At 52.5% G+C, this 26,474-nt stretch overlaps 1 protein-coding gene across 6 annotated transcripts in view; it reads left to right on the plus strand.

Moving 5' to 3' along the window:
- The window catches only part of HIVEP3 (HIVEP zinc finger 3), a 553,422-nt gene that overhangs the window by 511,536 nt on the left and 15,412 nt on the right, over positions 1 to 26,474 (plus strand). For all 6 annotated transcript variants that reach the window (XM_077150041.1, XM_077150042.1, XM_077150039.1 and 3 more), the window contains one exon: positions 22,615 to 22,790. In XM_077150041.1, the coding sequence (XP_077006156.1) occupies positions 22,615 to 22,790 (176 nt within the window). The remainder of the gene's footprint in view (positions 1 to 22,614; positions 22,791 to 26,474) is intronic.

Raw genomic sequence — 26,474 nt, forward strand, 5'->3', positions numbered from 1 at the left:
ATATCTGATCTTGACTAAGTCATGCAACTTCTCTGTGCCTCAGTGTCCTCATCTGTAAGATGCGAATGATAATGGTAATTACATCTCAAAGGGTTTTTGAGAAGATTAATTAAGATACTGCATGTAAAGTACTTACAGCGCCTGGCACATAAGTTCTTAAAATTCTGCTGTTACTATTAGGAGAGTCCCTAGAAATCACCTGCTCCAAGTTTCTCACTTTGCCCGTGAGGAAAGAGCTCTGGGAGACATTCACATGGCATGTACTGATGAGTGCACCATTGCAGTGAGTGCTAAAACCCTTCCAAGGAGCTGGACACCACCAAGGAGATTAGCCAGGGTCTTGCGTCTCAGTATAGCTGAGAAGAAAAGGGATCGGGGGAACCAGGGATTGAGGGAAGAGTTGAAAAGAAGACAGAGCCAGCCAGGCAGATTTCTGGACAGATTGAGTTGGCTTAGGCCAAAAGAGGAAGTTTAAAGATATTGCTGATGCCAGAAGGAGAAAGAGGCGCCTGAACTCCAGAGCAGGATTCTGGGTCTGGGCTGTGACCGGGTGTCATCTGTCACCACGGTGGCCTGTAGACCGAAGAAAGGCAGCTGGCTGGAGAGTTGTGGGGAGGTGTGTGCTTGGACACTGCAGCCAGCAGCAGGCAGATTGGATTTGGCGCATGGGTGGGGCGGGCAGGCCGGCCAGGCAGGCAGGCGCCCGGGAACGTGGTGGCAGCAAACAAGGACACAGGAGCCAAAACGAGACTCAAGTGGCCAGGGCAGAAGCCAGCCTCTGAGTGATGCCTTTTGACCCGCTGGCGAGTGTGGCTGGCAGACTGAGGCCGGAGGGCAGCCAGCTGGGGAGCCAGGCAGGGACTCAGGGGCAGACCAGGCTGCTCCCCAGGGAAGGCAGCAAAGGGTGGAGGCAGCTGGTCAGGCCCTGGAAGGCGGGGGAGGTTCATTTTCAAGGTTGGCGCTGTTCAGCCAGGAGCCTGGCACCGAATCTTTAGGGTCGGGGAGGAAAGTGCCTTTCCCCCAGCGGGGGCCAGGGTGGACACAGACTGACTGGGAAAGGAGGGGATCCCATAGCAAAGAGGAAGAGCTGGGGCCCCGGAGACTTTCAGACCATCAGCAGATCTGGCAGCTGGGCTGGCCCAAATCTTCATCACCCCGAGCCTCCCCATAGAAGTTTCTGTGACTGCTTCGCTCAAGATTTCAGGACCACACTCTTAAGAACTCTGTGATTTTCCTGTGGTTTGTAACTTACTGGTGTTGGCACCCCTTGCCCCTGTTTTTTCACCCATTGCAATGAGTGGTAAACCCTTCCAAGGAGGAGGAGGCAGGAACCCCAAAGAGGTTAGCGTTGCTTTTGCATCTTCCTCTGATGCCAGCATTGTAGAGGGAAGAGCCCCAGAGGGCAGAGCTAGGGATGGGGGAAGTGTCCTCTGGGTATCAGCCATAGACTGAGAAGTGGCCCGGGGGTTCCCGTAGGGTTAGAAGAAGGCGGCAGTGGCCTGACCTTGAGCCGGCTGCAAACCCTACTCAGCAGGAAGAGGTTCCCAGCCTGGACACCAGCAGTGTCTCCATAGGATCTGGTTGCTACAGAAAAGTACACGGCAGGGACCCTTGGATGGCCCATGCTGGCCCAGCCTCTTCGAAGTTCACCCTTCGAAGGGCAAACTGCCTTCAGTCTGCCCTGCCTTCCTGGATGGAGTCCTGAAGGCCGGGCCCTTACGTGAGGCCAGGGGGAGGCTGCAGCTCAGGTAGTGGGACTTTGTCTGGGGTGCAGCAGGTACGGAGCATCATTGCTTGCTCGAGACCTCACCAAAAGGGGTACCTTTCTCTCTTCTTTGGCCCTCTGTTGCCAGTCTGCCCTCCCTGCCATGCAGCCCATTGAGAATAGCAAGCTGAGCTCCACCTGGGTTCCCTGACCTCAGGTGGGGGCTAGTGGGAGAAGCCAACACAGCTTCCTCACACTGCCCTCTAGTACAGCAGTGAGACCCCTTGATGGCAGTCAAGCTCTGGGTCTCTGCAGGAAGGCTGGGGAGCAAGAAGGTAGTTGGGGTTCCAGCAGGCTCTGCAGACAGGTCTGCCCCCACTGGGGGCCCGGGCATGCTCTCCTCACCCTGCCCCCTCTCCTCCTGAGCACGCATAGGGGAAGGGACCTTAGAGATCATTTAGCCTACCCCCCCCCCTTCTTAAGTGCAGGAGGAAAATAGAGGCTCAGGGAAGAAGCAGGTGGTCAGGGCCTGTGTTGTCAGACAGCCTGGGTTAAATCTCTGCAGCTCATTGCTTCCTTAACCAGCTCACGGGGTGTGATTGTTGTACAAGTGTCACTCAGAAGTAATTTTTAAATGTAATGTTATATAAGATGACCATGTGATATGTACAAACTATGGTGAAAAGTACCAGTGGTGGTAACTATGTAAAGTCTCTAATTCACAACACTAATTCTTTTAAAATGCATAGCCTTCTGCCTCTGTATGCGGAGTTGTCAGTGCAACTCATCAAAGAAAACCGCCTAGTATAAAAATCATATATATGGTAATAATTTCCCTCTTTTGTAGTCTGCACAAGATCCATAAAAGATTGTATTTTTATTACTACTTAAACAAGTGATTAAATTTAGTCTGCACGGTGAGCAAGAGTTCACATGCATTCTTTTAGACTGCTGAAAAAAAAATCTCTGCCACTAACTGTGTCTCAGGCAAGTTCTCTTACCTCTTTGTCACTTCAACCTCAGCTTCTTCTGTGAAGGGGGGGTGGCAATGGTACTACCTCATGGTTGCTGTGACTATTAAAGGGATTTATCCTCTCCGTGGCGGGCCGTCAGCCCTTTTAGGGGTTAGCTCTCGCCATGCTTGACTGCGCTGTGTTACTGCTATTCTCATCCCCCAGAGGCCAGGCCAAGCCCTGGGGTTACCATCGTTTCAGCTCAGGAGTGACAGGGTGCTGGGACCCACAGGGCTGGGCTCCCCCACCCGTCCCCGACAAGTGGCAGCCAGGCCAAAGGGCTTCTTCCAGCATCCGCCTTTCCCTTCCACAGCGCCTGCAGTGCTGTCACATACCTCATCCCTGGCCTCCGGCGTCCGAGCCCCCGTTTCCCACCTGGTAATTGCCCCCAAACCCAGGGGAGCTTTCTTCTGCTGTGGGAAACTGCCCCGGCCTCTCTCCGCACCACGTCCAGCCCCTCCGCCGGGTCAGCCCGCCCATGTCTGTGCCCCTCTAATCTTCTGCCCTCCGTCATCAGAACCTGTTGCTGTGTGTCAGTCTGTCCCGTTGCCTCCTCCCAAGCTGTTATTCCTCGCAGCAGGAACCCGAGCCAGTTGGGGTCTTGGTGCCTGACACTTGGCACATGACACAGTTGCCACACATGATTTATTTTTTCATTCATTAGGTATTTATTAAGTGTCACTGTTGTAGGCTTTCATGGTATTACAGTGAACAAAGCATATGTCAAGTTTGGCCTGTATAGACAGTAAACAAGACACATAAGTAAATAGATCTGATCTGCTTGGTGATAATTGCGACGGAAAAAAAATAAGGCAGGGGCAGGGAAGGGGGGATATGAAGTTTTGGGAAGAGGTGTTGCAATTTAGGACAAGGAAACCCTCACTGAGCGGGTGACAGTTGTGTTGTGCCCCGAGGTGAGGAGGCCAGGTAGCAATCCCTGCAGCCATCTGGACATGGGTATCCCAGGCAGAGGGAGCTGCACGTGGGAAGGCCCTGAGGCAGGAGCTGCCTGCTGGATGGAAGGACAACAAGGGAGCCGAGGAGGCTGGAGCAGAGGGTGGGGGAGCAGGGAGGGGGGAAGTGTGTGGTCCACTAGGGCCTCAGCAGCCCTTGTAAAACTCGGGTCTTTACACTGAGTGAGATGGGAAGGTTTTGAGCAGGAGAGTGAAGGGTCTGCCTTGCCATTTAAAAGGATCATCTGGCTGCTGTGCTGAGAACACGCTGAAGGGGACAAAGGTGAAGCAGTTAGGAGGCTGTGACCACAATTGAGAGGGCCATGGTGGTGGCTGGCAGCAGGGTGGTGAAAGGAACCAGATTCTGAATGTTTTGAAAGTGTAGCTGTTGGGATTTACGGATATTTCAGGTGCGGGAGAAACAAAGAAGCATGTTTTTGCATCAGGAGGTGCCTGGCGTCCCACTCCTGTCCTCGGGTGTATCCGGAGTGCCCACTTGCTTCCACCCCATGCCTGGCTGTGCCCCCATTACAGATCCCATGGTCGGCCTTGTGAGCAGTCGGCAAGGCACCTCGCTCCCTGCCCGGCCCGCAGCCTTGCACCTCTGGTTTCCTGTCCCTGGCCTTCGGGACCCCAGGCCCAGTGTTCCTTGTCCTAGTTTACTAGCTGCCGGAATGCAATATGCCAGAAACGGAATGGCTTTTAAAAATGGGAATTTAATAAGTTGCTAGTTTACAGTTCTAAGGCCAAGAAAATGTCCAATTAAAACAAGTCTATAGAAATGTCCAATCTAAGGCATCCAGGGAAAGATACCTTGGTTCAAGAAGGCCGATGAGGTTCAGGGTTTCTCTCTCAAGTGAGAAGGCACATGGTGAACACAGTCAGGGCTTCTCTCTCTCATCTGGAAAGGCACATGGCGAACATGGTGTCATCTGCTAGCTTCTTCTCTCCTGGCTTCCTGTTTCATGAAACTCCCCGGGAGGCATTTTCCTTCTTCACCTCTAAAGGTCACTGGCTGATGGACTCTCTGCTTCACGGTGCTGCAGCATTCTTTGCTCTCTCCGAATCCTTCACTTTCTCCAAAATGTTTCCTCTGTTATAGGATTCCAATAACTTAATCAAGACCCACCCAGATGGATGGAGACACACCTCCACCTAATCCAGCTTAACAACCACTCTTGATTGAGTCACGTCTCCAGGGAGATGATCTAATTACAGTTTCAAACATGCAGTACTGCATAGGGATTAGAAGAAACGGCTGCCTTTACAAAATGGGATTAGGATTAAAACATCGTTTTTCTAGGGTACATACATCATTTCAAACCAGCACATTCCCCAAGCCTGGTCCAGCTCCCTGCCCTTTCTCCTCCCCCTTCCAGCCCTCCCAACCCAGACTCCCTGACCTGAGCACCCCTAAATTCTCAGGAGCCAGGCCCACAGAACATGCCTACTCCCCTGCAGAGCTGACCTGTGCCAGCCCCTGCCAGCCCCCACCCCCTACAGCTGACCTCCTTTGTTCCCTGTGGGCTGAGACAGTGAGTGGTGGCAACCTCGGGGGCTTTGAGGTTAGACAGATATTCCGACCCTCCCTCTGTCACTCCCCACCTATAAGCTTTGGTCTAATAGCTTAAATTCTCTGGGCCTCGGTCTTGTCATCTGTAGATTGGGGGAAATAATCACTACCTCTCAGGGTTATTGTGAGAAGCTCCAAGCACTGTGCCACCACCGAGTCAGCACCCTGCCCACACCCCCTACTGGCACCGCTCGAGCCTCCGTGTCCCCTGCAGAGGTTCCCACGTGCACATACGCTGTCCCTAGGAAGTCACTTCCATCCTTTCAGGAGTCCATCCCATGCCTCCTTCCTACCCGGACCCCTGGGCACCTTGATTCTGTTATTAGAAGATTTGTGATGGGGCCTGTTGGCAGGTATCTGGGAGAGAGCTTTCCAGAGGCTGTGAAGGTTGGGTGGCACGCGGACAAATGTTTCTCCCCTTGTGGTCATGCTTTATTTTAATATGTGAAGGAAAATATAATTAAAGTGCAAAACCTGTGATTTCATGACCGTGAGTACTTAGGATGAGTCTGACGTGGGGGTGTCTCTCCATGACCCCCCACCTCGTGCGGGCCACGTTGCCCCGGGAACTCCAGGACCACGAGCGTCTCTGACTGCCAGTTCCACCACTGAGGCCCTTGGACAGCACACGAGGTGCAGGTCCCTGGGGTGGATTCTCAAGCACACCCCTGCCCCAGGAGCATCTCCCCAGAGTGTCGCCGCAGGCTTTTATGCAGTTTGTGGCATGGTCACTTCCAGAATGCTGGGGCAGGGCCGCCACGGGGAGGGCAGCAGCAGCTGGCTGGCGTTTGGGCACGCTGCTCTGCGTCAGCTTCTCCAGTCTCATGGAAAGTTCACCGGGTCTGGAGCCCGAGAGACTGGACTTGGCCGTGGCTCTGCCCCCATAGGCTGTGTGGTTTGGAGCAAGGTGTCAGCCCGTCCATGTTGGCTTCTCATCTGGAGGGTCGCGGTGTCCGTGCCGCCCAGAGAGGTGAGCACTAAATGAGACAGCAGACTCACACGTGCAGCATGGAGCTGGTGCAGATAAAGTGGAATTGTAGAGTGCTTGGAAGGAAGCTGGCGATCCCCCAGGCTGGATGAAGGGGTCAGGAACATAGCTCTGGGGCCACTCCACCAGGGTTTAAGTCTATGCTCCACTGTCTTCTCTTCACATGTCTTCCATTCCTTCCTTGGCTCACTGGCAAAGTGGGGAGAGTAATAGTCACCAAGCATAGGGTTGTTCCAAGGATTAAATGCATGGCTGCAGGTCCAGGGCCCAGGACAGCACCTAGTACACAATAAGTGCCCAATACTTGTTACCTTGCATGATGAGTCCCACATCTCCCATTTTGGCCCTTCCTTGATGGCTTTGTCCATGAGACCACTGGACGGGAGGGCCAAGGAGGGCTCAGAAAGGTCTGAGGATGAGCTGCAGTTAGTAAAGGACTGGGGTGGTTACGGGATGGGTAGGATTATTCCAGATGGAATAAGCAAGGGTGAAGGCTGGAGGCTGGCCAGAGTATTAGCACTTGGAGGAATAGGGTTTTGGTGAAGCTGGAATGGGGAAGGAAATAAACAGGCAAGTGGAGGGCAGCCAGAGAAGAGAGGTGGGGGACCTAGTAGGGGCCTGTGGTCTTGTGATTGGGTCACAGGTGTCAGTGGTTTGTGGGAGAAGGACCTTTATCCCTTTTCCATCAAATAGAAGAGGCCCTATCTCTTGTCTCATTTTGGGGATAGGAGAGTGAGAATGAATAAGTGAGAATCATTGAAATGTAAGTGCTCCATGAATTTTTGGCTATATTAAAAATCCCCCAAAGCCTGATACCCTTACAATTCTACCATAAACCCAGCTCAGAAAGAACCTTCTCTGGCTCCCAGTTCCATCCATGATACCCCATGGATGCTCAGGCCTCATACCACTCTTCAGGCTCTTCCCTCTGCTCCTACCACTTTTCCTTCTGAGCATCCCACACTTTTCTATCTCTGTGCCTCTGCCCATGCTGTTCCCTCTGCCTGGAAGGCCGTCTCCTCCCCTCCATTTTCAAATGCTCACACCCAGCCTGGCCAGTGCCCCCAGACCCTGAGCCTCCCTGACCTCCCCCTACCCCACCACCACTGCCCCCAGGACCTGCTATTTTACCTTATCTTGACATTTATTATTTTCTATATGTGTCAAATAGCTGCTTCTCCAATGGCTAGCTTTTGAGCCCACAGGCAGGGAAAACATGTTTCATAAAACCCATATGTGATTTAAAACATGTAACTTTATAAGCTTAAAAATGGAGACAGTGGACCCTATCAGAATGTTCTGATGTATGACGTGGTAGTGCTTGCTTGCTTACTGGCTGTGTAGCTTAGGGCAAGTGACTGAGCCTCTCTGGCCTCAGCTTCTCCCTCTTTGGAATAGTGATAAACAGCTCTACCGCCACACAGTTGTTGTGAAAAGTCAGGAAACCAATGGACACTTCTGTCTCAGCAAAATTGAGTAGATCTGTGATACATGTTAGCGGCATCTGTTCTCTCCCAGCCCTTTAGAAGTGAATCTGCATTTCAACTGGACTTAACTCTGGCCGCAGGGCTGCCTTCTTGCTACTGGCGCCTCTGAAAAAGCATTGCACAAGCTTTTAAAGCATTTGTAAGTGATGCTTCATCCAGCCAGGGCCAGTGCTGTTGGAGAATTGCCCACAGGCTTGCTGGAGAGACTATTTGTTGACTCAGTTCCTTACTGGGCACTGGGCCTGGTGCAGAAAGTATGTGGGGAGCATGTGGGCATTTGCAGTGAGGTCATGCCTACTGGGTGAGGCGGCAGCCCTGCTTGAGAAGGCAGGAGTTTTGGCTTTTAAGTCCTGGCCCTACTGGTAATGGCTGTGCAGCCTTCGGCAAGGCACTCACCCTCTCTAGGCTTCACCCTTCTCATTGACCCTGCAGGGTCACACAGCCTCAAAGGGTGAGTGCAGGCCCCCTGTTGCCTGAGGTCTCCTTACTTTATAAACCTTAAGTTTTGGTGACTACCTGGCCAAGGTACAGTATGATCTTTCTGGCTGTGTGACCTTAGACAATTTACTTAACCTCTCTGAGCCTCATCTGGAAAACAAGAATGCCATTAGCCACCTCATGTTTTCGTGTGTCTGTTCTGAGAGTATAGGCACACCCTTCTGAGAGATGTTTTTATTCTGTCCCTAAAACCCTCCTCCGTGAGCTCCCAGCCTGCTGTGAAGAGTGCTTTCTGCTTTTCTGTGCCCAGAATTTACTGCTTTCAATCCCTGAGGGGTGCCCGGTTATAGCACAGCAACTGGTGGAGGGAGGCACCCTCCAAGTGAAGGGATGTCTTCTCCCAGCAGCCCTCACTTTCCCTTCTCAGCAGGGCCTTCAAGCAACTTAGTTAACTTCTGGTGACCACCTGGCTGAGGTACAGCACATGAGCCCCTGGCTGAGCCCTGTCTTTTCTCGCCCTGTGGTCCCCCTTCCCACATCCCCACCTCCCCATCAGCAGATATGGAACTCAATACTTCACATTTATAGTTTCTAACCCTCAGCACCCCCAGCTATGTAGACATAAATACCCATCCTACCCATGTCGGGCTTGAGGCTCAGAGAGGTGAAAGAAGTTGCCCGTGGTCTCTCTGAATGAACAGCAAAGCTAGAGTCAAAGTCAGCCTTATTTGGCTTCAAATCTTGTGTTCTGTTCTCCACATCCCATTTCCACTAACTGGGGTACCCTACTATCTGTTTCCTCTAACTCATAAACAGCACTTGCACAGCAAGTCCCTGGTAGAACCCTGTCCCCACCCCTCCAAGTTCCAGGGCCAGGCCCAGAGCAGGTCCCAGTGAATGCTTGTGTATAGACACGATGGTGATGATGGTGCTTCCCAGGGGTTTATAGCACCAGGCAGAGTTTGTTTGCAATGGGGAGACGCCCCTCTCCATACTCTGAAGAACATTCTTCCCACCAGCAGCATCTACTCCAGCCGAGATAGTCAGAAGGATATTTAATCCCAAGCGGAGCAGTGGGAGATCAGTGTCCTTCTTCTGCTGCTTTTTTGCTGTGTGACCTTGGGCAAGTTACTGTACCTCTCTGAGCCTCTATTTCCTCATCTGAAAAACAGGAATGATATTAGCCACCTCACTGATTTGTAGTAGGAATAAAGGAGGTTGCCTGATTAGAAGGATGCCTTGCAAATACTAAAAGACCACAGATATTTGTTTTGTAGGATTTTTGCCATTGCTGTTACCTTACAAGGATACAAGATCTGTGCTTCCCGAGCCCCCCCAGGTCTGGCCAGAGACAGGCATCAGGGAGGCAGAAGCATGGCATCAAGAACCCACCAGTGGCCACCTCAGTACAGTGGTCTTTGGGATCTTATAGGAAGAAACACCATCTCAGACTGATGGGGGTTGGGGTCAGAGGCACTTCTTAGAGGAAGCAACATTTTTCTTGCTTGGGTCTTGAAAAATTTAATCGGAGAATGGTATTCTTTGCAGAGGCAGTGCTATGTGCCCAGAGTTGATACCAAGAGATAATGCAGCACAGGAGAAAAAGCGATGAATGAGGATTCAGGAAGCCTTAAGTTCCAGTTATAGCTCCACTTTCTGACCTGCTGTGAGACCCTGAGCACATATGCAAAATATGTGTTATAGGCAAAATAAATAGGATTGGGCCTGATTCAACTCCATAACGGCGGGAAGAGAACCATTTTACCAAGGCGGAAACTAAGGACTGAGTGAGGGAAGGGACTTGCCCGAGGCCCTGCAGCTAACTGGTCACGGAGGAAAGCCTGTGTTCCTTAGCCAGCATCTTAATCCTACCCTGTGCCAACCTCTGAGAACAACCTGGCCCCCAGCTGACCTTCCTGTATGCCATGACATGTGCTTGTCCCAAGTCTTGTTTATTATTCCTTTTGGAGCATTAAATAAGCTCCAGAGGGTTGGCTTTGGGGAGAAAGGGTGTGAACTGGACTTCCAGGAAGCCCGCTGTGATTTTATTCCAGAGGGCAACCCCCAGCAGCATTCCTGCAGACTAGTCGTGGGTGCACCCTCCCCTCAGAACTTCCCATGGCTCCCCATTTACAGGGATTTTGGGAAAGTTTTAGGAATGTTAGAGATCATCTGATTCAATGGTTTCTAAGTCCCTTACCGGCAAGAAACCTTCACAAAGTCTCACAGGATGCTCCAGTATGGAAAATACATGCATGATGGTTTCAGAGGGAGCCCAGGGAGAACTGAGACACCTCTCTTAACCACCCCACTCCTTTACCTTCCATCAATTGACAGAATTAAAAGTAATCAAATAGAGATTTTGAAGGATCCCCCAGAAATCTGAACAGTCAGTTTCTTTATTGCCTGTCCAGTGCAGAAGATGGCTGGACAGTTGAGTGGAGTCATCAGAGCAGACACCTCCTTCTCCAGCTTGGTCATAGGTCACACAGAGATCTGGTCAGCAAAGGGTTGCTTCATACTCCAACAGAAAATACCCACTTATGGCTGTCAGAAACCTTAAGGTATCTTTTGTGGCTTGCAGCACCAGGGTGAGCACTTATAATTAGCAGAAGCAAGATGTCTTAGTTTGCAGAGCTTCTATGACAAATACCAAGCACAATCATTGGCTTGACAACAGGAAGTTGATTGGCTCATTGTTCGGGAGGCTACAAGTCCAAAATCACTGCATCAGCTAGGCCATATGTTCTCGCCAAGGTCTGTAGCATCTTGGTGCTGGCTTACCGCAATCCTTAGAGCTTTTTGTTTGCGTCTTTGCCTCCTGTCACGTGGCACTCTCTCTCTCCTGACGTCTGCTTTTCTCATTTTCATGGACTTCTGGCTTTCTCTTACTGCAGCCAAATTTCCTTTCTTTATAAGGCTCTAGTCGTACAGATTAAGGCCCACTTGATTCAATTTGGCCTCACCTTAACTAACAATAACATCTTCAAAGGCCCTACAAGGATGTGAATTAAGAGTTGACCATGTCTTTTGTGGGGTACATGATTTACTCTCCAACAGTGACAAAGATTGGACAGGAGACTGGACGTTGCATGAGGCGCAGTTCCCAGTCGGCGAGGTTCACGGAAGTTAATAAACTTCCTTATTTCCCCCTTTTCACTTACATTTGAGGACTCCAGTAAGGCAATGTCCATAACAGCTTCCCACTCACTTTCATATCTGACCCCTGGGTCATAATCAGGCTCCCTGTGCCTGGGGACAGGTGACATGTTCTGCTCTAACCCATCACCACATCATTTCATCCGACCAAGAGTCCACGGAAATGGCATTTCTGGAGGATAGATGAGCCAGCAGTGACAACCCTCACAGTCTGGTTTTAATGTATAAGTTAAATGGCCATAACTTTCTGATGGCCACATTTCTCACCCTGCCAGCCTCTATGATGGTGTTCTGTCATCCTGAGAACTGTCCAAAGCTTTAAAAGCATTTAAATGAAGGGAAGTTGAGACATGAGCAGCAAGTAGGAGCTCAAATCATCCCCCAATCCCTCCTGCAGGCAGCTGTGCCATGACTCCTGTAGCCCCATATTCTGGACACTAACTTACTCATAAATTGTAGCATTCAGATATTTCAGGCGATGGGTTGACGAAGGGCTGCTTGTTCATGGAAAACTTGTAAGGTCCAGTCTACCGACTCATCAGGGGAGTCTTATTTTGTGTTTTTCAACAGCAAAACACCAAATCCCTTTATTCTTAAACCAGAATTTCTTCTGCAGCTGTTACTCCTTGTGTACCTTTGTCTTCCTAATATAAATCTATTTGATTAACGTCACTGAGGCTTTTGTTGTCTCCTTTTATTTTCTTTGTCTGGAACTTGATCCTTTATCCTACCGATTTCCATTTCAAAAGTAGTCTTGCCTGGACAGCTGAGGTATAAGAATGGCCCAGTCTCCCCATCGTTCGCCTCTTAGGTCATAGGAGGATCTAACACTAGATCTTCAGCACTGTACTCGGTGTCAGAGTTTGGATGCCGACGTGTTTCACCTTGCAAGTCAGCAGTTCCATCTCCGTCGTGGAAATTCACTCCTCACCATCATCCCCTTCCTCTGACTCCTTGGGACCTTGTTAGGGATGGCCTTCCTCAGCCTCAGCCTCTTCTTCCTCTCCATCCATGTCACCTTCATCAGCTTCCCCTTCCCTTGCTGCTCCTCTTCTACGTCTTCATCCCTATATTGACCTTTCTGGGGTCAATCAGGAGAAATGATCAAGAGAAATGGGGGCAATGGTTGATGAGCGTGGGCATGTCATCATCATCCAGGGGGCTCCTGAGGGGGTCCTGGGCCCCTTGGCTGAGGTCTTGGAAGGCTCCCAATGGCTTCTGTGTACACATCAGCACGTTTTGGATCCCTTTGCATACTTGGCCACGCCTGGGGACGAAGGAGATGGTGGAGAGTCTCCATCATGGTTCTTGTCCTATCAGCTGGTCCACGCATTGCCAGAGCATTGGCTTCATGTCTGAGTTGGATCATGGGGACAACTCCAGGCTTCTCAACCTATCCAAACTGAGGCACTTGGTTTGCCTTACATTGCTGAATAATAAATCTAACTGATGAGTGCTATCAAGAAAAAATGCAAGATTATGGTGAATATTGACCAAACCCTTATTAATATGGTAGGCACTGTTCCTAGCATATAGTTTATGCAATTACATTAACCTCACAGCAACCCAGTGAGTACATACTACTATTTAATAACTTTTTAATTGAAACATATAGCACAAAAAAATCCCAATCACAATATAGCTCCGTGAACTACTATAAAGTGGACATGCCCATATAACTACGCCCAGTTATTACCAGTCAAGAAATAGGACGTTATATAAAGTGGATTTTATAAATGAACAAACTGAGACACAAAGAGGCTAAGTAACCTGCCTAAGGTCACGCAGCTAATAAGGGGCAGAGCCTAATTTCAGCTCAGGAATTCTGGTTCCTGAGCCCAACACTCTTTACTGCTGTACTCCACTGCTCCTGGAGTGGCAGGCAAAACTGGAAGACTGGGATTTAACCAAAGAGCAGGGAGGGGGATGGAAAACAATCCAGGCTGGAGACCCAAGAAGACCCAGATCACTGGCGCCTGGAGGGTGAGTGGAGGAGGCTCAGGGACCAGGATACCCAAGAGGCCCTTGATTCTGAGGGCACAGGAAAGCCATCCCAGGGCTGTAGGTAGGCAAGCAACATAAGTGGGGCGTTTTAATAGCAGCTCTGGCTGCTATACTGAGATTAGTGAGGAGAGGGCAAGAAAGGCTGTGGGGAGACCCATTAGGCGGCAGCTGCAGAGATCCAACACTGACCGGGGCTCAGGCCAGGGTGGTGGCTGGCTGCAGAGAGCATGATTCAGAGGTGGGTGGGAATGAGTGAGAAGGGAGACAATCAAGGGGGAGTCTGGGGTAAGGCTGGTGCGTTCCTTGATTCCAGTGATCTCTGAGGCAGCCAGCATTTGTGCAGAATCTCAAGAGCTCAGTTTTGGCCACACCAAGTGTGTGGGACTACAGAGATGCCCACATGGGGGTGTCCAGAGCTTGGTGGACACCTCAAGTGGACGGCCCTTGGGGAACGTCATTAGAATATATAGATGCACCTTTCTAGAGGGATGTGAGCCTCCACGGTGTGTGGGGCCTGTGGGCTCCCTGTGCTTGGCTCTAAGGCTACAGAGTAAACAGAACTGCCCTCAAGGCCACCCAATCCTGCGAACCCCTCATAAACAGGCATTTACTGAAGACTTTGATTATTATGGTCTTGGAGATGCACAGCGGGTGCTCTGTCCCCGACCAGGCAGGACATAAAAGTCTCTGTAAGGAGGAAAGGCAGTGTATGGTCTTAGACCCCCTGAGTGTTTCCCAGAGAATTTTCTAGAACAACAGTCCTGAGAGATCTGCCGTCTAAAGGAAGGGGCGGTCCACGGTCAGAAGAGTTTGGAAAATGCTTTACATTGTGTTACCCTCTTAGAGAGTCACAACGCCCAACAGCATAGTTAAGACTCTGAGAAGTCCCATGTTAAAGGAACCCGTTTAACCTCATCTGACATCAATTCCAAAACTTTTTTAAATTTTATTTTAATTTTTAAATTTTTTTAAATTGTGGTAAAATGTGCACAACTTAACAATCATTTTAACCATTTTATGTGGAAAGTTATTTGACATGAGCTACATTGACAGACAGTACTGTGTAGCTTTCACCACTTATTTGTTTGCAGACTATTTTCATCATCAAACCAGAACCCATTCATTTAACAATAATTCCCTATTCCCCTGCTCCGACCACCCCTGGTAACCACTCTTCTGCTTTCTGCCACTATGAATTTTTTTATATCATCCTTTTGTGGATTAGCATCTCATAAACTAGAGACACTGATCTAGCACTCACACACACACACACACATACACACACACTGTCCCAATTTCACAGGCAAGGAGACTAAAGGACGTGGGTGTCCTGTGGCTTGTCTGAGACCCTGGGGGAGGGCAGGGCTGTATGCTGAGAAGGCCTGACGTGGAGCAGCTCTGGAGGACAGCCAGGGGAAAGGACACACTGTCAGGTGCTCCAGCCACCCAAGAGGCAGCCACTGGGCTCACAAAAGGATTCTTCCTTCCACAAAAGCCCTGGCAGCAGCATCCTTAAATAGCTTGAAAGCCAGCTTGGGTCGGGGAATACCATTTCCATAGAGAGGTTTTAAGGAATAGGGCTGTTGTTGGAAGGGGTGGCTCAGCCCTGGAATGATGGCCAGGAGGTTCGGCCATAAGACTGCACCACGACAGCCACAGCCAACACCAGCTGCTCTGGGTGGCCATCACCCACCCACCCCACCCCCGCCATGAGCCAGGTGCTCGCCCAGGGTCACAGCCAGCAGGAATAGGGCCACAGGAACTGGACCTGGGCAGCCTTACTCCATCCCCCCACCCACCCCATATCTGCACCCTGCTGCCTCACCATCAGGCCAGGCAGAGGCCTCAACTCCAGCACCCGGTAGCTGTGTGACCACAGACAAGACACCTCACTCCCCGAGCTCTGACTACAGTCTTCCTTCCTGTTTTCTCACCCACGTCCCTACAGGCCATTTGTGCCCGGACCCCCAGTTGGGGGCTGTGTCCATTGAGAGTGCATCTCACCCCACACAGCCCCAACGCGAGGGTTCCCAAGCCCTGCTCCCCAGACCCCACCTCTGACTGACCACCTTCCCCGCGTCTCCTTGTCTGCAAGACATGGGCCAAACTTTTGAACCTGGCACCCGAGGCTTTTCTCAAGCCAGCCTCAAGATGACCTTCCAACCTCATTTCTGCTCCTCATACCAGGGCTGTCGTGTGGGATTGTGCCAAGGCTCCCACGACATAATCCCTATAAAAACTACCGACCACAGAGTAAGCACTCAGCAAATGAGGGCTAGTTCTTTGTCCCTGATAAAACACTGCACCTGTGGGCCTGACTGGATTTTTTTTTTTTTTTTAGAGGATAGTTTTTAGGAATAAGACATGTATTCACTAATGTTAGCAAAGATGAGAAGAGGCATTATGTAGAAAGGACTTGGCACAGAGCCTGGCACATAGCAAGTGCTGGTAATTATGAGCTCGTGGGGTGAGAGGTGGCCCAGCGCCCTCCACGCTCTGGAGTCCTAGCCAGGTTCTGGTCACTTCCCCATTCCACGCCTGCTTCCTACCTGGGGAATGAAAAAGTGGGGCTGGAAGAGGATGAGATGATGGAAGCTGTGGGCGTCCTTCAGGTTGGGCTGGCTCCAGCCTCCCCTGTGAGCTTGCAGCTGCTGTGCACTATCCCACCTTAAGAAGGACAAGCTAGAGGGGTCCAGGAGAGGGTGGACAGGCCCAGGAGCAACCAGAATTCCATGTCTGGAGAAGATGGAAACGTTAGGCTTGGGGGAGAGAGCCCCGAGTGGAGCAGTGTCCCTGGGGACCTGTCATGGGGAAGAGGAGTTGGACTAGCCAGAAAGCAGACTATGGTGGGGGGGATGCACAGGTTGGCAATTTGAGCTCAGTAGCAGGAGAGCTGCCCAGAGGGAGCAGGAGCTGCCTGGGAAACTGAGTCCCTGGGTACCAGAGTATACACATGTGAGAAGGCGTGGCCGGGATGGCCCTGGAAAGGACCAACTCTAAGGATGCTGGAGGTCCCTCCCTCCAGGGTAGTGGAAGGCTTTAAGGACCTTCCAGGACAAATACTCTCTACTAGAAATTTTCAGGTTGTTTTTAAACTAACAGAACTCTTTTAAACAAAGTTAAGTTTATGCAGATGCCCACTCGGGAAAACAGCTCAGTCCAGAGCTGCCGTGGTTGGGAGACGAGGGTCCCAGGACCCCCACTGCTCAGCCTCCCATCTCCACAGTTTGGAGGTGACTGCTGTAGAGCCCCGGGGCTGCTGAAGGCTGCAGCACCGCCACCCAGTGCTGCATGGGTCCACTCCTCTTGGGTGGTTTCACTTCTCGGAGCATGAGGGGCCCCCCTTCCGGCTTCCTGTTTCCCTCTCCCACCCTAATCTTGTGTCTGGTCAGAAGCGGGGCCCTGGCTTCAGCCCAGGCTTGGAGCCTGCTTGGTAGTTCTCAGGCATCTGCACTTGGTCACTGTGAAGTCACTCCAGAGCCACGCACTTATCTCCTCAAATTCTTTAGCATAAAGGCTCTTCCTGTTTGTGGAGACACTCTGGGCATCAGACCCCCCGAGTGCTGCTTTTTCTCCCAGCAGCCGAGGCTGGGAGCTGATGTGTCCGAGTATGGAAAATTCACAACCGTGCAATCGAGGAAATAGTGCACATGCCATTTCGTAGTAGCAAGCCTGCAAAATGGGGCGGTGCTTAGTTCCGTCCGGAAGGTGTAAGAGAAGGTGTCTGTCCCGCTCCCCCTCCTGTCCCTCAGTCCAGCCACCGCTGAAGGTTCTAGAATCTTCTGCTCCTTCCTCTCGCCCTCCTGGAGCACACACATCCTGAACGCGGCGCCGAGATGGTTCTCACAAAAGCTGCATCCAAGCAGCTCAGACCCTGCCCATCCACTAAGACCTGGAGGAAAAGGCATTTCTTCTGAGAAAGCCACCTAAGCCTGGGCTGGGTCTTCTCTGCTCTTTCGTAGCACTTTGTACGCTGTCTGTAATCCTGTTTCTCTCTCCTTCTTTTATGATCTTTTAAGCAGCTGATATTCACACCAGAGATCCAACCTTATTTACTTTGGATTTCTGGCTCAGACCAGGCGTGAGTAAGTGCTGAGTAAATACACAGAACCCTGCACACAGCTAGCATTGCTTACAATAGAGACTCTGCTGGTGAGATCTAGGCCGGGGCGTGTATTACATGTGTGCTGCGGAATTCCTGGCACCCCTGGACAGCGCATGTACTGTCCCACCACCACCACCCTGCATTGTGATGTAATTTAATTTCCGCAGAACCCTGACAAAAGAAGAATCTGGCATGTGTCCAGAACCCCATATGAACTTCCCCAGTGACCTACAACCCAGCTCTCCCAGTTCATTTTCCCGCAGAGGGTGTGTTTCCTACCTCTTGGCAACTGAATATTTTTAGCAGATCCATGGCTCAGTGGGCCTTACCCCCAGCACTCGCTCCTCTTCTTACAGACGTCCCTTCCTTTCTGAGCTTCTTCGAGAGAGCAGCGTGTCACCGTGTCCAAGCCCGCCGCCCGTGGCCAGACCTCCCAGGGTGCGGTGGCTGCTGGGCACCAGCCCTGAGCCTCACTTTACAGGTTGCCTGCAAAAGAGGGCCACAGGGTATGCATGTCTCATCACATCTGCTTCTTGCTTTGCATGATTAAATCCAAGTTGCCCTCTCCTGGGTAGGTGGGGGGGGGGGGGGAGGTGGCATATTTGGAAACAGGAGCCTAATAAAATCAGAAATCTGGCAATCTTTAAAATACCTGAATTTGGAGGGGAGTCAAGGGTTTTATGATAAAATATTGGTAATGTATGGAAGAGTCCATGATGTGAATGCAGAATAGCCTCATAGAAGCTCAGATCAGGAAGGTAACATGGAGGACATTGGGTTCAACCCCCCATTTAAGAGAAAAATGCAGCTTGCTGGAGAGAAATCATGGGCCTGAAGGTGAGACAGCTCCTTCTAGCTGCCTGACCTCCTGGCTACACGACCCCTACTTTAGTTCCACGGTGGATTCGCCTCACCTCATATTTTATTGGCTTACCCATGGTGTTGTTGTTGTTGTTTAATAAGCGATTTCAGATCTTCTTCAGAATTGCATAGCAGTCAAGCACATGGAGTTTGTAGCCAAACTGTCCCAGGTTCAAATTCTGGCTCAGTTAATACACTGGCTGTGTGACCTGGGGCAGGTTACTCGACCTCTCTGTGACACTACTTTCCGATGTGTAAATAGGGAAGATTAGAGTCCCTATATCATAGGGCTGTTACACAGATTATATGAATTCAAGATGAGTTTTTGAAGTGCTTAAAATAGTGCTTGGAACCAAGTAAGAGCTATATGAGGATTTGTTAATAGTATTTTTTGTGTGTTGTTGTTTTTAATCTCAATGTATGGTTTCTTGAAAAGCTGGAAGATCTGACACCCCCAAGCAATACTTGGCTGGCTGGAAGGAGCAACCACAGCCCCCTTCAGAGAGGGACTGCTTTAGTCCCCACCACTCCCCTCTTACATCTCCTCGGCTTTGCTCAATCGTGTTTCCAGCCCACCCCCTTCTAGTGCCCCGAGCCTGCGTTTGTCTTCTGTCCTTAGGAATGAATACGTCCATTCATAATGCTGTTACGGGAATAAATTTTAGTTAATCCATGTCAAGCGTATTCTACACTGGGACTGGCCTTGTCACGGGAACCAGATAATCATTAACCTCCCACCTACTATAGGGCCTGCCAAGCTGTTCCTCTAGCCTCTGGGTCAAGTGCTAGTGACCGGGAGCTCACTACCTTACAGACCAGCTTCTTTGCTGGTCTTTGTCATATTCAGAGTCCAGGAACTACCCTCATCCATCACTTTTCCAGAAATGCCATTTAATTTCTAGTAAATCCCACCTTTTGGCATCTTGAGCAGAGGCGCCTGCCACCCCCCTTGGGGGCTCTGTGCTGAACACTTGAATGCTTGGTAGATGCCATAGGGTATTAGAAATGCCTCAGAAGAATGTACAGCCACAACCCAAGGGGTCCTGTGGTTATTGTCCAGAGTCAGGCAGCTCAGGGGTCATCGGCAGTGGGGCTGGAGGAAAAGCAGCCAAGGCAGGAGAAGACTTCAAACTAGGTCAAGCTATGTGCTCAAAGCTTCACCACTTTCTAGCTACCTTGTGATTTTGGGTGAGTCACTTCGCCTCTCTGACTCTGTTTCCTTCCTTATTAAATGAAGAAAATGACCTTCCCGATTTAGGGGTAATTTGAAGATGTATTTCTTTTCCTCTGGGTCCACTAGTCCTAGGGCTGCTGCATAAGAATGAAAATAGCACCATACGGAGGAGCCTGGCAGCTCCACACCCCTCCCAGACATCCTGCTCAGCCCCTGACCCGAGGCAGCAGGACAGAAAGCGGCTTCTACGCTGGGGTCTGAGAGCCCGGGGACTGCAGCCACCACTCACTCAGGTGACATGAGTCCCAGCCCTGTCCTGCCATTGCCCTCTGGCCGCAGGACCTCGGGTGGTCACAACGCTGAGCCTCGGGCAGTCAGGCTGTCTGATCTCAAGGTCCCTCCATCTAAGACAGACTCTGGAATCCACAGAAATAGAAAAATAAAAAAGTATTATTTTTTTATTTTTTTATTTTTCCAGACTGGTTGACCGCCCCACCCCCCTTCCCCCAACTTGTCAGGATAGCAGAAGATAGGCAAGCAGTGGGGCTCGGAGAAATCTCTCCCTGTCCTGGGAGCTGGGAGTCAGTGGGAGCCCAGGCCTGTCCCTGGGAGGCTGGCTGGCAGCCTCGGGACAGGCAAGGGTCCGTCCCTTCTTCCCTTGCCAAAGGGCACCGTGGGTGGAGGAGGGGGAGGCGTGATGGGCAGGAGAGGGGAGGGGCCAGCAGACCTTGCGGCAGCACCGGGTCCCCTCCCGGCCCCCCGTGGGTCCCACCGAGGCTTTCTGGTTTCCCGTTCTGGCTCTTTACCGAGTATTTCTCTGCAGCTGTCAACACCTGCGAGTTTCCAGCCCAGGGCCGGCAGCCTTTCAGAAAGGGCTGGGTGTAGAAAGATGTCATTCTTGTCTCTGTGCAGCGTTACAGGCCCCTGGGAATCCAGGAGGAGGGTGCTGACGAGACCCTGATCAGCACCAAGTATTTGTGCAGTGAGTGTGGGCAGGGACAGCTGCTTCTCCCCTTCACTCCTTCTCTCTCTCTTTTCCTCTCTCTCTCTTTTTCTCTTTCCACTTGGAAAGACCATGTGCCATTTAAGCTTGGTGTGGAGGAAGAAATGAAAGGCTCTGAGAGCAACCGAGGTAGATGCTCAGCAGTGCTTGCTTTTGCATTGGCTTGAACAGAAAGCGAAGCCAAAATGTGGAAAAAGTCCGAGTGGCCATGGGCCTGTGTGGAGTGTGACCTCACATCACAAACACACACACACACACACACACACACACACACACACACACACACACACACACAGCAGTGGGGGTAAGGGAAGGCGAATGCAAGAGGATTCCCTCGTAGTTGGCGGTCGGGGTAGGCACAGACCCGCTGAGCAGGACCGGGTGAAGTTAATGTCCAGTTGGTGGCAGAAGAGAGTAAACCATCCTCACTCCTGTCTTCTAGCTGGGAAAAGGGCACCCTTCTCAGCCTCCCTTCACCCAGAGGCTGGGTGTCCAGTGGGATGCAGGGACATAGGAATTAAAACGCGGGCATGGGCCGCTGGTTTGGGTCCAGGGATCGGTGAGGGTGGGCCGTAGTCCCACAGGAGCCGGACCCTCCATGGCGCCAGGGCAAGCTGAGGCACCACTGCCCAGCCGAGCCAGGGCCTGCAGCTTCTCCCCTTGACCACACGATGGCGCTTTGCCCCAGATGGGTGAAAAGTCTGGCCACCCGAGCACCTAAAACCGACTGGTTCAGGGTCTGTAAAAGTGAATAAAAGGAGGGTTTAGATGCCAAGAGGTACCAGTGTGCCAAATCTGAGGCTGCAAAAAGAAGGGTCTGCTTGTGCTCATGGACTGTACACGGGGCGGGTTGTGGGGGAGGGGGGATTGGGGGTGTGAAAGTTGCAGGGTCTTTTGGAGCGTGTCCTGTGACTTCCCTCAGCCATAACCTAGTGACCCAGCAGAACAGAGTGGAGTGCCCCTTGTCACTTCCTCATCTCCCCCCCACAGCCGCCGCCCTCCCCTCTACACCGCCCCTGGAGTTCAGCCAGCCCCTGGGCAGGGATGTGATGGCATCTGCCTCTCTGGTGTGCCATGCAAGGCAGGGGTGTGAACAGGGTGCAGGCCAGGAGGTCAGGCTCCCTCCAAGCCCAAGGCCCCTGAGTGATGCCCTCCTGGAAGTGTGCCAGGATTCCCTCCCTCTGCCCCATGCCCACCACTGCCCTCCCCACCCCCATCTGGAGACTGCACATTGATAGCATTAGACTGAGACAGTTTGGATGCAAATCCTGCGGGGCCTCGTGGGACTCGTGAGTTCCCTTCTAACTGTGGAAATAAGAGCGTCCTGATTTGGCGGCTCAGAGGCCCGGCAGTGGGGGGGGCAGCCCCCCGAGGAAGCTCCCGAAAGCTGTTGGCACTTTGTGCCATGATCCCTGCTGATCCCCAGAAGCCTGTGAGAGCCGAGGCGGCTGCAAATCTGGGTCCTACAGACCTTCGGACTTGACTGGAGATGGGGGTGGGAGAAAGAACGCAGGGCCCCTGGTTTCCCCTCTCTCTAGGACAGGAAATAATGGCGGTCCTGTTATCCCCCGTTGTTGCCCCTCGCCGAGCATCTGGGTGGCTTCCTGGCAGACCGTTTCAGCATTTCTTGGCCCTCAGGAGAGGTGGACTGGCCTTGGGACAGGCAGGTTCTAGGCCCGGTTTCTGGCCCTGGGATCTTGGGCAAGTATGTGGCCCTCTCTGAACCTCTGGTTCTTAAGGGCACTCGTCTCAGGAGGCAATTGTGGTTTGATTCTGGCAAAGTGCCCGGCCCAGAGCCAAGAAGCCCTTTGCAAAATGGTAGCTGCCAGAGCTGTCGTCGTCATTACTATTTTTCCTCTTTGTCATCGTTGGCCTAGAGCACTGGCTCTGGAAAGGAGGCCAGTCTGGGCATCTGGAGCTTCTCCCTCCCGGGCAGGAAGCATCAATGTCTGCCGCCTCCAGGGGGAAAAGGAAGGTGCAGCCCCTGCTGTCCGGGGGGCAGGGCAGGCACAGGGGTCCGTGGCTCTCTGTGGTTCGGCGTCCTCCACTCCTGCTGTCCGCCAGGAAGCGTGTGCATCCTGCGAGGTGGGAATCTGCCTCTTCTCCTCCTTTTTTTTTTTTTTCCTTTACCATGACGCCTGTTGCTCATAGGTACAAATCAAACGAAGAGTATGTTTATGTGCGAGGCCGCGGCCGAGGGAAATATGTTTGTGAGGAGTGTGGAATTCGCTGCAAGAAGCCCAGCATGCTGAAGAAACACATCCGCACCCACACTGACGTCCGGCCCTATGTGTGCAAGCACTGTCACTTTGCTTTTAAAACCAAAGGTAAGAGATAGTCAGCTGGGGCACCTGCCCTGCCCACTGCCGGGAGCTCCCCTCTGGGAGCCCCAGCACAGAGCTCTTTGCCTGGGGCCTGGAGCACCCCGCTGCCTGGGTTCCTACCCCACTCGGCGCCCAGTGGCAGAGAAGCTGGCTCCAGACTGGGCCGTGGCATCCCCTGGGCTGCTCCCACCCAGCCTCTTGGACTCCACGCACAGCCCCTGCGCCTGCAAGCTTCTGCCCCGCCGGGCAGCATTCTTAAGCCCAGGTCCTGGTTTTGCATTTTCTCTCATCACCCCTTCCTTTTGCATGCCTCCTGAGCCGTTTGTCCACTGATCTGACAGACTCCAGCATCCGCACTTATCACTGCCACTCTTGCATTTGGAAATTCATTCCACTCCGAGCCACTTAACAAACTTGCATCGTCACTCCTCATGCCAGCATTCGCCCCTGCCTCCACCCGCCCCGCCAGTCCGACCATGTCCCTGCCCCGCCCAGCTTCTCTGCAGCTCTCAGCACAGGCCCCTCCGGACTGACAGCTATGCCCTTCCTGCCCCTGCCATGCCCCACATCAGTGTCAGGACAGGCTTTGACAGTCACCTGTGGAAGGAAGAAGGGCCAGCTGCTGAGGGTATGTGCCTCAGAAGTTGTGAATGGGAGGTGGCGGTGACCTGGCCTTCTGCAGCCATACAGGACTCTAGTGTGGACTGGTGGGGCTGAGTCCAGTGAGATTCTTGGATCGAGCTTTTCACCTCTGCTAATTCCATTGGCTCCTCCTGCAGGACAGGCAGAGAAGACATTTGCTGCTTGCTCACTGCTGCTTGGTAGCTGAGCTGACAGAGGCGCTTGTGCCCTTGGCATCCTGGTGGCTTCATCCTCTTGCACTTTGCAGATTCCTGGGTCGTGGATTGGGGTCGAGGGTCCTGCCTTCACTTTTAAGCAAGTTGGGGCCTTCCATGCTGGCCCCACAGGTGACATGGAGTTACTCAGTGGATGGCACCGAGGGCAAACTTGAGCTTTGCTGCTCGTTGCCCTTCCTTCTGTTGGTAGGTTGAGCAGCCATTTTGGAGAGGCCGCCAGTGAAGGCGCCCAGCCTTCCTCTCCCTCCATCCGTGTGCTGCCTGGCCCCACCATTCCCTCTGTAGCAGGTCAGGAGGTGAATTTGTCACACGCCCTGCCTCAGTGCCCTCTTCCCTGGATGTGTTGCCATTTCTGATCTCCTGATCCCGTTAACTTATCCCTTACCCTCTTTTCTCTTCTCACCAACCTCCTCATATTGAGTTCAGAGCTTCCTGCCCAGGTTTGGGTTTGGATGGAGGCAACCAGAGTCCTGCTTCCTTTTCCTTGATCCTCTCCTCTCTTGGTATAACATAAGCAGTGTCCCAAAGGGTAGCTGGAGAGGGTGGACAGACCAGGAGCCTCCATACCTGTCCCATGGATGCTTTGATGGCATCCCGAGCCCTGCAGGCAGCTCGGCCCAGCATATGTCAGACCAGTTCATGGCTCTGCTCCCTCGGTATCCCCTCCACCCTCCCTTCCTCTGGCCTTAGGACTTTGTGGAATGAGAGGTGGGAATAATCAGCTGAGAATTTAAATGAACTCTGAAGACCTCTTGTACAAATCCCCCTTGAAGACGAAGAAAGTGACTCCCTGAGGGCAGATGACAAGCTGTAGCTAGCTGCCCCCCTGCCTCCTGGCCAGCAGCCCCATCATCTTCCTCTCTGGGAGCAGTTCCTCCTCTTCTCTGGAGGGGATGACAGAGGCTGGCGCTGTGCCCCCAGTGTGCCCAGGGAACCGTGCCGTTCCTTTCTCATCATGACTTGCCCGGCCCAGATAAGAGGACTGTGGATCAAGGACCACCGGGACACTCCTGGTACCCAGCACACAGCCCCAGGCCACCACTCCCTGGGAAGCTAAGGACCCATCCTGGCTGAGCTCCCATCCCAGGCAGTCTTCCCGAGGGGTCCTCACTCAGTTTCATCTGCCTTGCCAATTTTATCAGGTCTGGAAGAAGCCTGGGTCCCTGGTGGGAACGCCCATTTTCCAGGTGATGCCATTGCCAGAAGCCACACCGAGCCTGTCTTCGGTCCCTTCCCTGTGTCTGGTTGTGCCGGGACAGCCCTGCAGCGCCCAGAGCACGTAATCTGAGCAGAGGGGCTGTCCAGCCTCCGCCTTTCCTGGAGGCGCACCCCCAGCCGCAGTGGGAAGGTTTTCCCATGCTGTCCCGAAGGAGTCCCATGAGGCTGCCTCTCAACCAGCGACCAAGGACTGTGCCGAGCTTTTTCTTGAATGTTCATAGGGGGCTTCCAGAAGGCAAAAACCTTCAAGAGCCAAAGCAGTGCATAAACCTGAAATGGTAGAATCTCAGATTTGGTGGCTGGCAGAGAGGGGTTGGGCTGGGGGTGGGTGGCAGGTTGAATGAACAAAAGCCTCCTCTTAGCTGTCCCTCTGCATGCTAGGGAGTGGAGGGAGGGGCCGGACACTGCAGCTTCTCATTCCTCCTGGAGCCATGTGTCTTCTTGGAGGGGTGAGGCTGTTAGCCCATCAGCTCAAATAACACAAGCCACCCTCCTCTCACAGGCTGTCTGTCCAGCAGCCTGCCCGTATCGGCTCCCTCCCCTCTTCCTCTTGAGCTCTGGGTTAATCCAGGTTGCGTGAGAGCTAAGGCTGGGCCTGGGGAACTGTGGGTGGGGTCTGCCCTAGAGAGCCTTTGGGTACCCTCACATCACTGCCACCTGGCTGCACCCTTACCTGGGGAGTCTTTTCTGTCAGTCTCTGTCTGCCTGTCTGTGTCTCCGTCTCTGTGTCAGACATTACGGCGGCAGCTCAGGCCTCTGGGAGCTAGCTGTGTCTCAGTGGGTGGGACTGGAAAAGGCCTGCTGGGAGGGCCTGTTTTCTCTTCTCAGATGGTTCCCAGAGGCCAGAGGGGTGGCTGTGCCGTGTACAGACCCTTGCGCCGATCGCCCAGGGGACAGAGATGGCAGCTGTGGCCAGGCCTCATGTCCATAAGGCCAGCAGCGTTGTGGGAGAGGGCAGTGGGTCAAAGCTAAATGAGCAGACAGGGTCCTTGGTGGATGCTCTTAGCAGGGGTTCCGTCTCTCTTCCAGATTCCCATCATTTCCCATCTGCTTTCCTTTCCTCCTTTATTCCGGGACGGCTGGGCTTTGGGTGGGTCTCGGGGATGACTGTGAGAAGCTGTGAATTCTGCTTGGTGAGGCGAGGTTCTGCCCTTTGCCTGGGGAAGGATTTGCAGGCTGAAGAAGGTGCCTGCAGCCATCTGGTATACCTCCTTCATTACACAGAGAAGGCAAGCCCAGAGTGCAGAGGTTACACATGGAGCCAGGACTAAAACTCAGGGCTGCTCATCCAGAGAATGCTCCTGTAACTCACACCAGCCCCAACGAGACAAAGTCAAAATCATCTCAAACTCCCCACTCCTCCCCTGCAGTTTCTAGGGATGGGCTAGAAGAGAAGCAGGCCTTTGGGGAGCCCCCTGGTGCTTTCTCCTGAGAGCCCCCTAAGGCCCAGTTTGAAAGGGTCAAGCCATTTTCATCATGAACGTCATCTTAGCATCCTCTCCTCCACAACTAGCATGGTGCGTGGCACAGATCCACAGGGGCTCGGGGAAGAGTGGCTGTACTGGGGAAGCCCCGTGGTATGGGCAGGAAGGGAGGCACTGTGTGATGGGCA

The sequence above is a fragment of the Tamandua tetradactyla genome, chromosome 2 (genome assembly GCF_023851605.1).
Source record: "Tamandua tetradactyla isolate mTamTet1 chromosome 2, mTamTet1.pri, whole genome shotgun sequence".
Taxonomy (NCBI): domain Eukaryota; kingdom Metazoa; phylum Chordata; class Mammalia; order Pilosa; family Myrmecophagidae; genus Tamandua; species Tamandua tetradactyla.